The sequence below is a fragment of the Scophthalmus maximus genome, chromosome 19 (assembly GCF_022379125.1).
Source record: "Scophthalmus maximus strain ysfricsl-2021 chromosome 19, ASM2237912v1, whole genome shotgun sequence".
Lineage (NCBI taxonomy): Eukaryota > Metazoa > Chordata > Actinopteri > Pleuronectiformes > Scophthalmidae > Scophthalmus > Scophthalmus maximus.
Window position 1 is genome coordinate 19,845,001 of NC_061533.1, and position 14,704 is coordinate 19,859,704.

Consider the following 14,704-nt stretch of genomic DNA (forward strand, 5'->3'; position numbering starts at 1 on the left):
TCTCTCCCTCTCTCTCTCTCTCTCTGATATTACTTCTTTTTTCCCTTAGGGCATTTTCCCAGCTTCTTACATCCACTTGAAGGAGGCTACATTTGAGGGAATAGGGTGAGATCACATATCAGTAAACACATCATCCTGATGATAATCCACTTTGCTTTTGATTTGTCCTGCCTTGTTACGAATAACACAGCAGTGCACTCGTAATTATCATAAGTGAAGATTCAGTAATGCTTTACTTGGCTGTGTACGGAAACCATCCCACTATTTATCATGTATAGAAATGCACTCGGACCTTTCCAAGTTATATGAAATGATCTGTGAGTGATGGGCTACTTTTTCCAATATTTTATTCTTCTCCTCTTGTGGCTGGTAGCCAGCAGGAAATAATTATTCCAGCAGATTTACCCCTGGTCCAGGAGCTTGGGGCTACTCTAAGGGAATGGGCACAGATATGGCACACGCTCTTTGTGGTATGTGTAGATTACTTCCCATGTATCTGTTTCTTGTACACACAGTCCTGTACTCCTCCCTGATTCTCATCTCTTCTACTCATTATTTTTGTTTCATTCCTCTGACGGTGTTATTGCTATAAGCATATTCCTGTTTATCTGACAGGCGAACAAGACAACCCAGTTCAGAAGTGTTCAGCAGATGGCCTACAGCCTCATCGAATATCGATCTCAGATAGTGTCGGGAACACTGCCCAAGGATGACCTTGTAGAGCTGAAAAAGAAAGTCACAGCGAAGATTGATTATGGAAACCGGTATGAGTCCTGCTGCCTCCTTGTACTGCAATGAAATGCCTGCTGACATAAAAACCATTGTAAAGTTTTATGTGCTTGGGTCATAACTCTGAGATTGTCTCTGCAAACTCATTTGATGCTGTCTGGTTGTCTGTGCTGCTCAGGATTCTGGGGTTGGACCTGGTGGTGCGAGATATAGCAGGAAACACACTGGATCCTGACCGGACCAGTACGGTCAGTCTGTACCGGGCACACGAGACCGCATCCCGCAGTGTTGATGACAGAATACAAGAAGAAAAGGCAGGATTCTGATTTGTTGCTACCATCACTCGCTGTACTCCATTGCACCTGTCCATTTCAATTAATATCTATGTCCTTGCACTGCTTGCGACCTTGTTTTCATGCAGACGCGACTACAAAACCTGGAAAGGCAGCGTCAGACCCTATTCAGTACAGTGCACACCTACAGTCTACTCATGAACCTGAAGAACTTTGTATGTAACATTGGAGAGGATGCAGAGCTGCTCATGTCTCTGTACGACCCTGACCAGTCTGAGTTCATCAGGTTAGCTCCTCACTTTTCTCTTCATTCCACAATCAGTTTGTTATTTTGGTTCATTAGATTTTGTATAAGTTTTTCTATTTGCAACCAGCATGTTAGGTTATTGTAGGTTTTGTTACATTAGTCTAAAAACTGAACTCCCTGAAGAGTTGCAGGACACAAAATTAACCCAGTAAGCAGAAAATGTTAAAGAAAAAGTTATGAAAAGTAGTGTTTATTCCAGCATGATACAATGAAAAACACAACTCCTCTTAACAAAATATATCTCAATATGAAGGTAACTGATGTTGACCCTGTTGAACCTTATACCTCCTTATACCTGATACCTCATTTACCAGAAAATTTAAAAATAAGGTTCAAACTATTTAAAAACACTTTTACCACGATTACTAAAATCACTCAATATGGTTTAAAATACAAAGTTAAGAATAATAATTAGCTATACTATGGGAGGGAATAATAATAATAATAATAATAATAATGGCTGGAGGTTCAAGTATGATGTGCTGTTTTTGTGTTTCACTTTTGTCTCCATGGCCACAGCTTGTCTGTTTGCCCTGATTACATGACATCACAGCGTCTGTCGCTAGCATGTCTCTGGAATGGGAGATGGACGCTCTAGCAATGAGGCTAAACCCATGGGCGCTAGCGTCTGTCGCTAGCACATCTCTTAAGGTGTCAGGGAGTGAGGTTTACACACACTGCTCAGCACTCGACTGGCTATATATATTGGCTATAGCTAGATCATTCTAACGCATACAGTGGGAAGGTAAAGTTGCAGCACCCATTGTTAGCTATTGCTAACCATAAATCTTAAAAATGTTAACTTATTACGATTTACAGCCTGAATTAGCCATGTGTTGTGTTGTCAGGTAGATAAACAAAGCCCGGCACTGATAAGGAAGTAGCCCAACAAAGCAGGTGCTGTTGGGCTGCACCCTGCACAGCCCTGATGTAGCAGCTTCGGCACTTAATTCAATGAATACTTGAACCTGGAAGGTTGCTCAATTCATTAAGCAAACCACTAAAATATTACAAAAAGTCACATTAATTACAGATTATTTTATAAACATTTTCAACCTGCTTGGCAGAACTTCTCTCCCTTTTGGCAGTGAGAGCAATTACACCAACAGTGCTCTCCAATCAGTGATAATCCATGTTTGTCCTCTCCATTGATTGGTTTCGTTTTTAGACTGTGTTCCTTCCACTGAACAGACCTGAAGTTCATTTTAAATCTGGAGCATCTAGTGGAATTTGTAGGTCTTTTTGCCATGCTCCTAGTTGCTGTTGCCTACTCTGTCACCTTTGCTAAGGCTACACCCCTCTTCAGATCTCAAAAGCCAATCATTGCTGGTTCTCTATCAGTGGGCCAGATTTGAAACTCTGGTACACTGTGAAACACAGAGAGATTTACCTGGCACCTGATAGGCCTCATCAACAGGGCTTGAATGCTGCAGACGTTTAATTATATGTCTCACACTCCAGCTTTAATGGTGTAAAACCTGAAAACTTTATCCCCACTAGTTGCGAGGCTGCTGTTACGCTGTTGTTCTGCAGTTGACCCCTGGCCTCCTACTGGCGGGTCAGGAGTATCCTGCAAATATCACCTGTGTATTTGGCAAGATCTATCTTGTATGAACAATGTCTATAGGTATCAATAGACTCATATTATTGCTTTTCCAAATATGCAATCTTTTCATAATTTTCTTGACATATTGGATTTGTATCTGATAAAACTGCTAAAACCACGCAATTTTCACAGTTACTTTTATTTTTTTCTATTTCTGTTTCTCCTGATGCCTCAGATAATGTGATCTCTAACCGTGATTCTTATTTGAATTCATGCAGTGAGAACTTCCTGGTGCGATGGGACAGTATGGGGATGCCTAAAGAAATTGAAAAACTCAACAACCTGCCAGCGCTATTCACGGTAACTGAATCCCAACCCGCTGACTGTATTCCCTCTGCTCTGGATTGAAACAATCCAAACCTGCCTGAAATCTGTAACAAAGAAGACATTTTGCTTCTGGATTGCTGCTAATTTACGAAAAGTTCCAGTGAATGGCACACATTCACGGCACATCTTTGAAAATTTGAATACATTTGCCTGAATTATAATACTCCCGTTTATGTTGATGACACAGGCATTTGTTCCCCGTAAACGTGTCATTGTTTCTGCCTCTGGGAATTAGTGGTTCAGAATGTTACAAAACCACATTAATCAAGGCAGAGAGCTGACATTTTATGGCTGTATTAGATTCCTCAAAGCACTCTTGACACCTTTGACTTGAAAAAGCATCCAGCTACAGCCCTGTGAATACACATAGTGACAGGGTAGCGATACACACAGTCCACTGCCTTTTGTGCCCATCTTATCATTCAACATCACATAATAAATTATCTTTGTGTATGTCCTTGCATCCAGGACCTAAGCAGCAGCGACTTAATGAGGCAGCGACTGTTCCTGGTGTGTCAGATCATCCGAGTGGGCAGCATGGAGCTGAAAGAGGGCAAGAAACACACCGGCGGACTGAGGAGACCGTTTGGTGTGGCCGGTAAGCAGCTTCTCCAATGTCCCAGTATTTGTTTAAGTAATGCAAAAGTCAGCTCAACAAAATATGCCAGTCCTTTTTCTGGTGGTGCAGTCAAATTTATAGTTGTGTTGGGGTATAAAAATGAAGGATCCATGTGCTGAATGGAATTGGAACACCTTCTTTCTGCCCCAGATAATGCTTCCACTCTGCCTTGGCAGACAGAGTCAGTGGAAATTGGTTTAGCAATGGTCTTTTTTTTTGGCCAGATGATGTGGATTTTATGAGAAATGAGTTTCCTCTAGTTTTTCGAGCAAATGGACTGAAACCAGAGTCACAAAGAATGTTAAACTCTGAAGTCAAATTATTCTTAGCCAGAACAATTTAAAAAAAGGAAAAAAGCTGTGCGGAATGAACAACTCAGAGGCATTTGTAAACTGGAGATCAAGAACCCTCAATCTGTTTTACTGTGCTGGCTGTCCACCGTGCCAGGCAACAGGTGAGTGAGATCCAACACTTGGCTTAGCAACTATTTCAAAAGTAGGAATTGGAGCAATTTCCAGTCTTGATTAACTTTTCTTAAATCTTGGGAATTCACATTTTACTGTTGTTTTGGCAATGACTAAATAACTTCCTCTGGGAAATTAGTTTAACCTTGAGTCTGCGGCCGTACTTTGATGCTACTAATTTTTTTTTGATTGCAGTGATGGACATTACAGATGTTGCCCATGGCAAAACAGACGACGAGGACAAACAGCATTTCATCCCCTTCCAGCAGTGAGTCTTTTGATGTTGTCACACGTCTTCTACTCTTAACAGACTCAGCCTTGTTTTTGTAATGTAACATAATTCAGCAAAGATATTGGAAAGCATTTGGAACAGGGCTTGCGTTGTGTTTGCTTACTGCGTTCCGTCACAAACTTTTTCAAGGATGCAATTCACTATTTTTGAAATACACATTTCAAGGGCAAATATAAAAAACTACAACGTAGAGTCTTAGCTCTTCTCAAAGACAGGCTTCAAGACCATGTTCCCATAGCACCTGCACAGTGGGGGGATGAGGGTGGTAATGCACAATACAGAGATCCTTGATGGAAGAGCCCCAAAAATATCTTGACTGATTCCTGTCACCTAAACCAAATTTTACCAAGGTTTATCCTTTATTTCTCTTTTCTCACTGTCACAGTTCACTGTCTTCTTGAAGAGGTGAAGACAAAAAAAACACAATTTTGTAGGATAGGATATTCATCAGCCTTCAGAAGTGTCTGAATGATTACTGTCCAGTCTTTTCTGCTCTTCAGTCGGTGACAGTAGTTGCTTTGCATGCTAACATGCTGAACTGAGATGGTGAACATGGTAAATATCGTACCTTTATAACATAATCATAATGTAAGCATTGATACATTAGCATTTAGATCCCAGCATAGCCTCAGTGCCTTTAACATGCTTCTGACTTGTTATGACACTATGTGATTACTGAGATTGAAAGATTACAACAATGATGTTTCACTCAAAAATAATTCTGTAATGTATGTAATTCTGTTGTTCACCAAGATGAATCGATACCCCCCGAATCAATTCAGGATACTTGTAATCATACATCTGGAACACAGTCATTTTCATTCAACAGTTGTGCCAAAGCAGCGAGGTTGACATTACTCTTTAATTAATTTGACCTGCTAATTGACTTGTATTAAAATACACACACAGGCAATCATGTACTTTATAAACCTCAGTTTAGTAGTAGTACACTGTGTTACTCCGTTCTGTTGTAGTCACTAGGGTGTGGGGAAGGAAAATAGTGCAACTTGTCAAGAGATCCAGAAAGCCTGACATTGCCTTTTTTGCAGCTCCTCTGTCCATTTGTTTGTCACCTGTCAGAGATGCTGGCATCTGATTGTTGTTATTCTCCCGACGCTTCTCACTCAGGATAGCTATGGAAACCTACATCCGTCAGAGGCAGCTCATCATGTCACCGCTCATTCCATCTCGAGTCATAGGAGAGAACGAGCCGCTCACTGCTGTCTTCAACAAAGTCATTGCCACGCGGGAGGTCAATCATAAAGGCCAGGGTAAAATGAAGTGCTCAGCGACAGTGTCCCCCCCTGTGATTATGGAAGGTCACTCTAAATTGACCTTTTTGTTTTGAGGAAAATATATGATGTGTTAGGGGTCTATAGGGTTTATGCTCACAGCGTCTACCTCATTGAGTTTCCTTACATGTTTCCTGGCAGGACTGTTTGTAACCCTGAAGCTCCTCCCAGGGGATCTTGCCCAGGTCAGGAAGGACTACCCCCACTTTGTGGACCGCAGCACGGCTATCGTCAGGAAAATGGGCTTTCCAGAAATCATCCTCCCAGGTGGATTAAAGTCTGCTCTGGATTAGCCATGGTCATGTTCATTTGACATGCTTACAAGGCTGTGAGTATTGCTCACAAATTGCCAGCATATCCATCTAATCATCTGTTGTTCTTTGCCAGGAAACGTGAGGAACGACATTTACATAACCCTGCTGCAGGGAGAGTTTGACCGGGGCAAAAAGAAGACCCCTAAAAACGTAGAGGTCATACTGACTGTGCATGATGATGAAGGCAATCCCATGGAGGTAAAATAGACCAGTGCATGTAACAAATGCAACCTTTTGTATTATTTCTTATGTGACTAACCATGCTAGCATCTGCTTATAGTGATTGCTATGATTTTGCTCTAAATACTGTATGTCTTCAGAGGATAAATCCACTTAAGTGATCCCCTGACTTTTCTTTTGGCTCTACCATGAGGTAAAAATTTGTTGTTTGAAATTAAAATCCTCACAAATTTTTAGTGCAGAGAAAAGTGCCCCAGTAAATGAATTATAACTGTGAAGATCTTTTGACATTTCATCTCGCACATTTATCAGATCAAACTATCAATTTGTCCAATACTTTGGTGCCTGACCATATCTCTGCCAAACACATGACATTCCCATCAACCTCTGTTGTTCTTTGTGTTTGGTGCTCATCAGCAAATAATAGCATACTAACATGCACTAATTGTGATAATTGTAAACATTATATCCGGTTAAAATCTGCACGTTAGCTTTTTCGTTGTAAGCATGTTATAATGCTGTTAGTAAGTAGCTCAGTACATCCTCACAGTGCTGTAGACTCTTATTCTTAAATGTTATATGACTCATATGACTATTGGAGCATTGTCTTGTTCTACTGTGACGTTGGTACTTGTTTTGATTGCAAATGCCTCAAAGAGTGAATTGATATTGCTCCTATTCTGTCATCTTATCTCTGTCCTTCAATTTCTGTAGAAAGCCATATTTCCTGGGGCCGGCTATGATGGCATCACAGAGTACAAGTCCGTCATCTACTACCAGGTGAAGCAGCCTTGCTGGAATGAAACTGTGAAGGTAAGCTCATGTCAAGGACCCACATGTGCAATCAGTGCCCCAAATGTGATATCATATGTTTTTTAATTAGTTCTTTAAATGGAATTACTGTGGCTCGATATAATGAAATAATCTTCTAGGAAAGATACCGGCTTAGAATGTGCTACTCATACAAATCTCCAACCCATTAACATTTCTTCCATTTATAATCTAGTATTAACCTTTATTCCCCTAACTTTTCTACCTTCTCCTGCAAGGTGACAATTCCCATTGAAGATGTGTGCCGCTGTCACCTCAGGGTGATGTTTCGACACAGGTCTTCCCAGGACTGTGAGTGACTGTGCCTTATTTGTATGGCAAACGCCCACATGTAAACCGGTCACCATGTTAAATACAGCTAGAGTGGCTGTTGGTGGCTGTGCTCCTGTCTTATGCTCCTGTGCATCTTTCAGCTAGAGACAAATCGGAGAAGCCCTTTGGAATGGCCTTCGTCCGGCTCATGAGAGGAGATGGGACCACACTGAAAGATGGCAGGCATGAACTCATCGTCTATAAGGTGCTGTTGCAGATAATGTTCTTGCATTTTTATCTTGTATGGAATTTAACTCATTGTCCTAATGTTTAAAATTAGCAGGAGATGGTTTATAGCCTTTATCTAATTAAACCAAAAAAATCTGTCTTGAGTCGCTGACAGTCAGTAGATAGATTATGCATGAATCCCTCCACAGTCAATAAATATGGCATTAGATCTCCATCAATCAATGTGTTTGATTGATCCCCTCATTTATGAATTTCTTAGGTTGATGTGAAAAAAGCTGAGGATGCAAAGGTTTATCTTAACCTGCCGGCGACCTGGGGCGAAGTGGAGGAGAAGGAGAAGCAAACGGGGAAGCAGTTCCACCATTCAGGAGTGATTCCTGTGACTAAAGACAGCTTCCAGATTGCAACACTCACCTGCTCCACTAAACTCACCCAGAACGGTACTGCGATAATTAAAAGAAGTCCTGTGACAGTTTTTAAGAAATTAAACTGATTGTACAGCAGTGGATAGAGGTGCTCTGCCATCATTGTTTCCTCCCCTTGGATTGCCTTTAAATTATTTAAGCTCATCTGTGATGCTAATATTTTGCTGATGTATGGATGGTTGGTTGATGCAGATCTGATTAGGTTTATATTGAAATTTCAGGCATTTAACAGAATTACCCTTAGTGATGTTGTAACAGGGGCAGCGTTGCTACCACAATTCTGATGTGTTATTGTTTTTCCAGTGGATCTTCTTGGCCTGTTAAACTGGAGGTCGAACCCTGAAGCTCTGGACCAGATTCTTCAGAGACTGATGGAGGTCGAGGGAGGGGAGATTGTGAAAGTGAGTTCCCACTGTGGCTGCACTATGCTGCAGAATGTGATATTGTGCTAGATTTTATGGATGTTGTATGATATCCTCTTTAATGAGAGTGTTATGTGACAGGTCTCTGTTTTATGTACAGTTTCTCCAGGACACTCTTGATGCGCTGTTCAACATAATGATGGAGACCTCAGAAAAGGACACCTATGATACCCTGGTCTTCAATGCCTTGGTTAGTTTTTGGGAAAGCCATAGTGTTATTGGGTGGTAAACCTTGTCATGTGTTATTACCGGATGGCACTAAACATACAGTAGCAATGGTTGACAACCTGGGGGAAACCTCATAAGGGGTCAAAACATGAATCTAAAGGGCCACTGATGCCGGAAAGTGAATTCTGCTTCAATATATCCAAAATATCTATTTTTCAGACTTTCTCTACATTTTGCTGCATACTTGTGAAATGCAGAAGTTGATTGATACTTGGTCAAGATGCATTTTTTATGAAAGATAGCAATCGGTGCTTACCAATGCAATACAGTGAATTTCCTATGACTGCTTCACATCAAACACTTTTAAGACCCTACTATACTCAGAACTGCTCGTCAGATGACAGCTTCAGGAACCTCCTCCCTCTCTCCTCCTTTGATCATGGCCATTCAGAACAACTATAACCACTTTTGCATTTATACCCAAATACTATTTTTGAGTCTTCAACGTTATACTTAGTGAGCTTGCAGCATTTTTGAAGGTGCAAGGCAGCTCACTTGCAGGTTTCAGTTGATTTGCCACACTTGTAAATTTGTGATTTGCCACTGTTCTTTTGATTCTCTGGGGTCATTTGTCTAGACATTTTTTTTAACATCTTGCTTGTGCGGTTATACTTGTAAACCTGTCACATGGTCATGAGTCACTGCCTTAATGTCAGTGCTGGTTACGTTAGGTGTGAACTGAGCCACACAAAACTATCAATAAGATTAAAAATGTCCTTGTCTGAGAATAACTAATAAAAACTGAATGTATATTACACATAATGAATAATGTTGAATTGCTATAGCTTGTTTGATGGGCTATTGGTGTTTTGTGGTAATTCACTACTATTGCTACTACTACTACTAATAATAATAATAATAATATTACAAAAATGCAGCATTCAAATACTGATTTGGATGTTAATTGCCATGGCAAAAGTCAAAGAACTTGCTTCTTTGGAATGACCATGGCCTCTATGTGATACTACAGCTTTGATACTGTGTAAACAGAGTGGACTATAAGTCTTACATACATGCATGATTTCTTGTGAATCCCTCATTGGTGTGAAGGTACTGTAATTTTACCATGATTAGTATCCAAAATACATGTAATAAAATGTCTGGAACCATTAATATGCGGTGCTGTATAATGTATAATGTATAATGTTTCCTTATTTTGTTTCCTCCTATTTATAACCAGGTATTTATAATCACACTTATTGGCGACATCAAATTCCAGCACTTCAACCCAGTCCTGGAAACCTACATCAACAAGCACTTCAGTGCCACTTTGGCTTACATGTGAGTCTCCGTTCCGTTTATTTTCCACCTTCGGTGGCTTACGCCCCTTCATGCTGTTTATTTTTAGTTCTCCGTTTGGTCTTTTTCTCCACCCACAACTAAATTAGCAGAAGACCTTGATGTCTGACTCATTCACTTTTTTCAGGAAGCTAACGGGGGTGCTCAACTACTACGTGGGCCACGCCGAGGAGCCCATCCTGACAGAGAAGCTCTACGTAGCACTCAAAGCTCTAAAATACCTCTTCAGGTTTATTGTACAGTCCCGGGACCTCTATCTCAGGTATCAAAGACGCTTCAAAACAAGAATCCTCTTTGCACTCTCATATTCTAAGGATGGCTTCTTTTGATAAAAATCCTGGTGTTGATTGTCAGATTCTATGGGAACAGTGAAGATGGGGATGCTTTCTTCAACTCCATCCGCACCCTTTTCTTGTCTTTCAACACTCTCATGGACAGGCCGCTTGATGAGGGAGTGAAGATAAAGGTAAACGGAATAAGAACTGAATAGCTAATGTTTCGAAAATCACCAATTTTAATCTTGAAATCTTGAAAGTGAAACTTAATTGCAATCCAGTCCACCTCTATGAAGATGTTGCTTTAATTTTCAGTCTCATCATCTTTCTGTGTTGCGTATAAATTTCATGATCTTCATTACTCAAGCTGTGAAAGGCTGTTACACTGTTTTATGGACAAATTATTGAAAAGTTTCACAAATGAACAGCAAAATGAGTGCGGCAGTCTCAGTAAGTTGTGGGAAAAAAAATTGGGAAAGATTGTTTACAAGAGAATAAAAACTCATGCTCCAGATTAATGAGACCTGATTCTTTGCTTTTTCAGGGGGCAATATTGAAATACCTCCCCAGCATCATTAATGACATCCAGACTGTGTTTGATCCCGTGGAGCTCAGGTAACTCTCCACAGGCACAGAAGGAAATGATAATTGCCTGCCTTAGTGCAAATGATTATCTTCACTTTAAAGCAAACTGCAGCAACTGCTGGATGAAAAATGTGAATAACATTGAAAACGTCACAGCTGCTCTCTTGGTTCTTTTCTTTCATTTTCTTTTCAGTGTTCTCCTAGCGAAGTTCATCGAGAGTATTCCCGACTCTCAGCTTGTACGTCAGAAGCTGGGCTGCATGTGTAAAATGGTGGAGAGTGACCTTTTCAGGCAGCCAGGTAGGAGTCCTCGAGGCTCAAAAACCACATAATGACATTTCACACAAGATGAGGGGAACAAAGCTTTGTTCCACATTACACCTACATACACGTTTGTCAGGTCAGCTCCATTAACAGAAAATGTGATGTTCGATCCAACAAGCTCTGTTTTTTTTCTCTCTGCTCTGTTGCCACAGATTGTCGAGATGTGCTTCTGCCACTTGTTACTGACCAGCTGAGTGGGCAGCTGGACGACCACTCAAGTAAACCAGACTATGAGGCCTGCGTCCAACTGCTCAGCACAGTGTTGGACAACCTGGACCGCAAGGACGTGGTGAGGAGTCCAAATTCACCTTCAGACACTTAGAGATAATAAGTTTAAAGGGTTATTACACCCAAATTACAGAAAAAAATTACATTGAGATCGTTGGTATGAGCTGCCAAAATGAGTTTCCTGTGCAAGATGGCAGGAATCATCATTATAGATAGGATAAAGACTGTAGAAACGGCTGCTGTGTGTAGTGAAAGGAGCCAGTTGAGGTGATTCAGGCCTCTCCTTAGAGGTTTTCAGGGCACGTCCAGCTGGAGGGAATTTCTGGGGCAGACCTAGAGAGCACCCTCATCCCCATTATATATCCCATCTGGTCCTGGAGCATCTTGGGTTCTCCCTGAAGGAGCTGGAAGATGTAGCTAAGGGAAGAAACATCTGGGCTACTCTGCTAAGCATATTGTCACTGTGACCTAGACTCAGATGAGTGGTTTAAAATTCATATCTATTCATTCAGATATTTCTTGTTTAATGTGCCCAGGTCTGTCTCATCAACCCGATACAATGGAGGCCAATGGAATTTTGGAATTTTCTTGAGGGGATGTCCAATTTACTTTTGATAACCCTTAGCTGTCACTGAAATAATTTCTCATTTATTTGGTTTTATTCATCATCATCAGTTAACCTGTTGATTCATTTTCTACTTTAATTGTTTCTTAAAACCCCAGAAAATATATAGATAATAATTTTACCTATAATACATATTGTCTGACCACCAGTCAAAACCCAAAGATATTTAGTTAACTGTAATTTATGACGGGCAAAGTCCAAATTTGACATATTTCAGGGTGTTGGCATGATGTTGGTTGCATTTTAAATAATCAATTTAATAATAATGTAATACTTTTCTATGAGTTTTATTGTGCCAGCTCTTTCTTCTTTTATCTAAGAAAAAGTTGACAGAAGTGCAGCTTCTTCATTTTCAAATATATATTCTTTCAGGGCTATGAGCATCACAAAATAAATTCACCTTTATTGTAAGTAGTGACCTTGGCAAATAAAGCCAGCTCTAAAAATAAAGACGTAAATAAGGGTTTTTGTAATTTGGCTGAATTGGGCCGCACTGTACAGTGACAGCACTGTATTGCATGTCTGTGCCACTGTGTTTCTGTCAGAAACGGTACCTGAGGCTGTTTCTGTCTTTGCAGGGTCCAACCAGAGGGCACGTTCAGCTGATAATGGAGCGGCTTCTTCGCAGGGTTAATCGCACTGTCATCAGCATGGACAGAAGCTCGCCGCTCATTGTAAGACACACGTGTGATGTTACAGCTGAAATATGCCCTTGACAGCTGCAGCCTCAGCATTTATTTTAATATTAATGATACGGAAATCAGTGACAATGACTCAAATACAACAAAGAACGTGGGTTTTTAAGGGATATTTTTTTCTGTGAAACCATTTGAGTAATAGCAGACCTCTCTTTGGCAGGGTCACTATCTTGCCTGCATGACGGCTATCCTGAAGCAAATGGATGACATGCATTACGCCCACTACATCAGCACCTTCAAAACGAGACAGGATATCATTGTAAGTGTCCCTGTTTCCCTCCTGTAGCCTACATCTTTCCCTGATAGAGCTCATCAATAACAGGTATTAAACCACCCATGTCACTTACTGCTCCTTAAGAGAATAGTGATTATAGACATTTCATGCAATCGATTGGAACGACAGGATGAGGATGTCTCTTAGGCTTCCATTAATAAGCTGTGGGAGCATTATGTGTGTCTGACATGTCGCAGCACTGCTGTAGATTTCCTTAGTTTGGTAAGAACTCATCATTCAGATATTATTGCATTTCTTTAAAGCAACAGTGAGCGTACACTTGCAGTAAAGCTTCTACTCTGTCCTCAGGATTTTCTCATGGAGACATTCATCATGTTTAAAGACCTCATGGGAAACATCTTCCCCGCTGACTGGATGATCATGAACCTGGTGCAAATGCAGGTCTTCCTGAGGGCCATCGACGAGTACTCGGACGTCCTCAACATGTATTTCTTGGACCAGGCACATTTTGAACTACAGGTGTGTCTCGCCCTCAATAGAGGTTACATTTTTTATTCAACAGAAAAATCAGAAGTCTGTGTTATGAGACGGTAATTATGGCATTAATATTTAAACCCCCCCCTCCCAGCTTTGGAATAACTACTTTCATTTGACTGTGGCATTCCTCACCCACAAGACACTGCAGCTGGAATCCTTCTCTCAGGAGAAACGAAATAAGATACTGAACAAGTAAGAAAATCTACAGTTCATCTAAAATATGTTTTAAATGCTAAAAACTTAAATGAACAGCTCTTTTATTTGATGTGTCACAGATATGGAGACATGAGGAAAATAGTTGGATTTAAGATCAGAGATATGTGGTACAATCTTGGTGAGTATTTTTGCACCATCTGATAATGCCAGTATAATCACAGAGTTTGGAATTTTTTTTTTGTACATGTCAGTTATGCAAGTGGAATAACAAGACAATATTTTTATTGTCCAGTTCCACAGTGTATTTTTGTTTTGTTTACTACATTATTAGATATGACCTCTGTTTGTTGAATGACAAAGATGCAGCTTATTGCATTCTCAAATCATACTATGATATTTCTGTGATAATGTTTTGTTGTCCCTCAGGCCCCCACAAAATGAGGTTCATCCCAGCCATGGTCGGGCCCATTCTGGAGGTCACACTGGTGCCTGAGCCCGAACTGAGGAAAGCTACTATCCCCATCTTCTTTGATATGATGCAGTGTGAGCACAACTTCAACCCAGGACGGACATTTGAAATGGTAAAAAGCTACCTCAGAAGTTCAACACTGTGTTATCTGTTTTGATTTGACTGAAGCCGCTCCTGGCTAAATAGGACTTTGTGTGTATGTGTGGTTTTTTTTGTTTTTGTTTTAAAATTACCTTCTTGTCTTTGCAGTTTGAAAATGAACTGATAACAAAACTGGATCAAGAGGTAGAAGGAGGTCAAGGGGATGAGCAGTACAAAGTGCTACTGGAGAAAACGTAAGGCAGACGAACAGATCAAGCAGAAAATCTTTCTTTTATTCTGAGAGTTGTTTAAATAGTACAACACACTGAGCAAAAAACAAAAATCCTTCAATCCCGTGTAAT

General features: G+C 40.5%; 1 protein-coding gene across 3 annotated transcripts in view; it reads left to right on the forward strand.

Annotated features, from left to right (window-relative positions):
• Positions 1-14,704, forward strand: part of dock5 (dedicator of cytokinesis 5) — a 29,824-nt gene that overhangs the window by 7,606 nt on the left and 7,514 nt on the right. For all 3 annotated transcript variants that reach the window (XM_035640410.2, XM_035640411.2, XM_035640412.2), the window contains exons 4-33: positions 50-105; positions 374-470; positions 616-764; positions 908-1,043; positions 1,151-1,308; positions 3,154-3,235; positions 3,731-3,860; positions 4,541-4,613; positions 5,766-5,908; positions 6,071-6,196; positions 6,317-6,441; positions 7,138-7,236; positions 7,473-7,545; positions 7,668-7,771; positions 8,015-8,195; positions 8,484-8,581; positions 8,703-8,792; positions 10,011-10,111; positions 10,257-10,391; positions 10,484-10,595; positions 10,949-11,019; positions 11,183-11,289; positions 11,466-11,602; positions 12,745-12,840; positions 13,025-13,123; positions 13,448-13,618; positions 13,728-13,828; positions 13,912-13,970; positions 14,219-14,373; positions 14,511-14,596. In XM_035640410.2, coding sequence (XP_035496303.1) covers positions 50-105; positions 374-470; positions 616-764; positions 908-1,043; positions 1,151-1,308; positions 3,154-3,235; positions 3,731-3,860; positions 4,541-4,613; positions 5,766-5,908; positions 6,071-6,196; positions 6,317-6,441; positions 7,138-7,236; positions 7,473-7,545; positions 7,668-7,771; positions 8,015-8,195; positions 8,484-8,581; positions 8,703-8,792; positions 10,011-10,111; positions 10,257-10,391; positions 10,484-10,595; positions 10,949-11,019; positions 11,183-11,289; positions 11,466-11,602; positions 12,745-12,840; positions 13,025-13,123; positions 13,448-13,618; positions 13,728-13,828; positions 13,912-13,970; positions 14,219-14,373; positions 14,511-14,596 — 3,350 coding nt within the window. The remainder of the gene's footprint in view (positions 1-49; positions 106-373; positions 471-615; positions 765-907; positions 1,044-1,150; positions 1,309-3,153; positions 3,236-3,730; positions 3,861-4,540; positions 4,614-5,765; positions 5,909-6,070; positions 6,197-6,316; positions 6,442-7,137; positions 7,237-7,472; positions 7,546-7,667; positions 7,772-8,014; positions 8,196-8,483; positions 8,582-8,702; positions 8,793-10,010; positions 10,112-10,256; positions 10,392-10,483; positions 10,596-10,948; positions 11,020-11,182; positions 11,290-11,465; positions 11,603-12,744; positions 12,841-13,024; positions 13,124-13,447; positions 13,619-13,727; positions 13,829-13,911; positions 13,971-14,218; positions 14,374-14,510; positions 14,597-14,704) is intronic.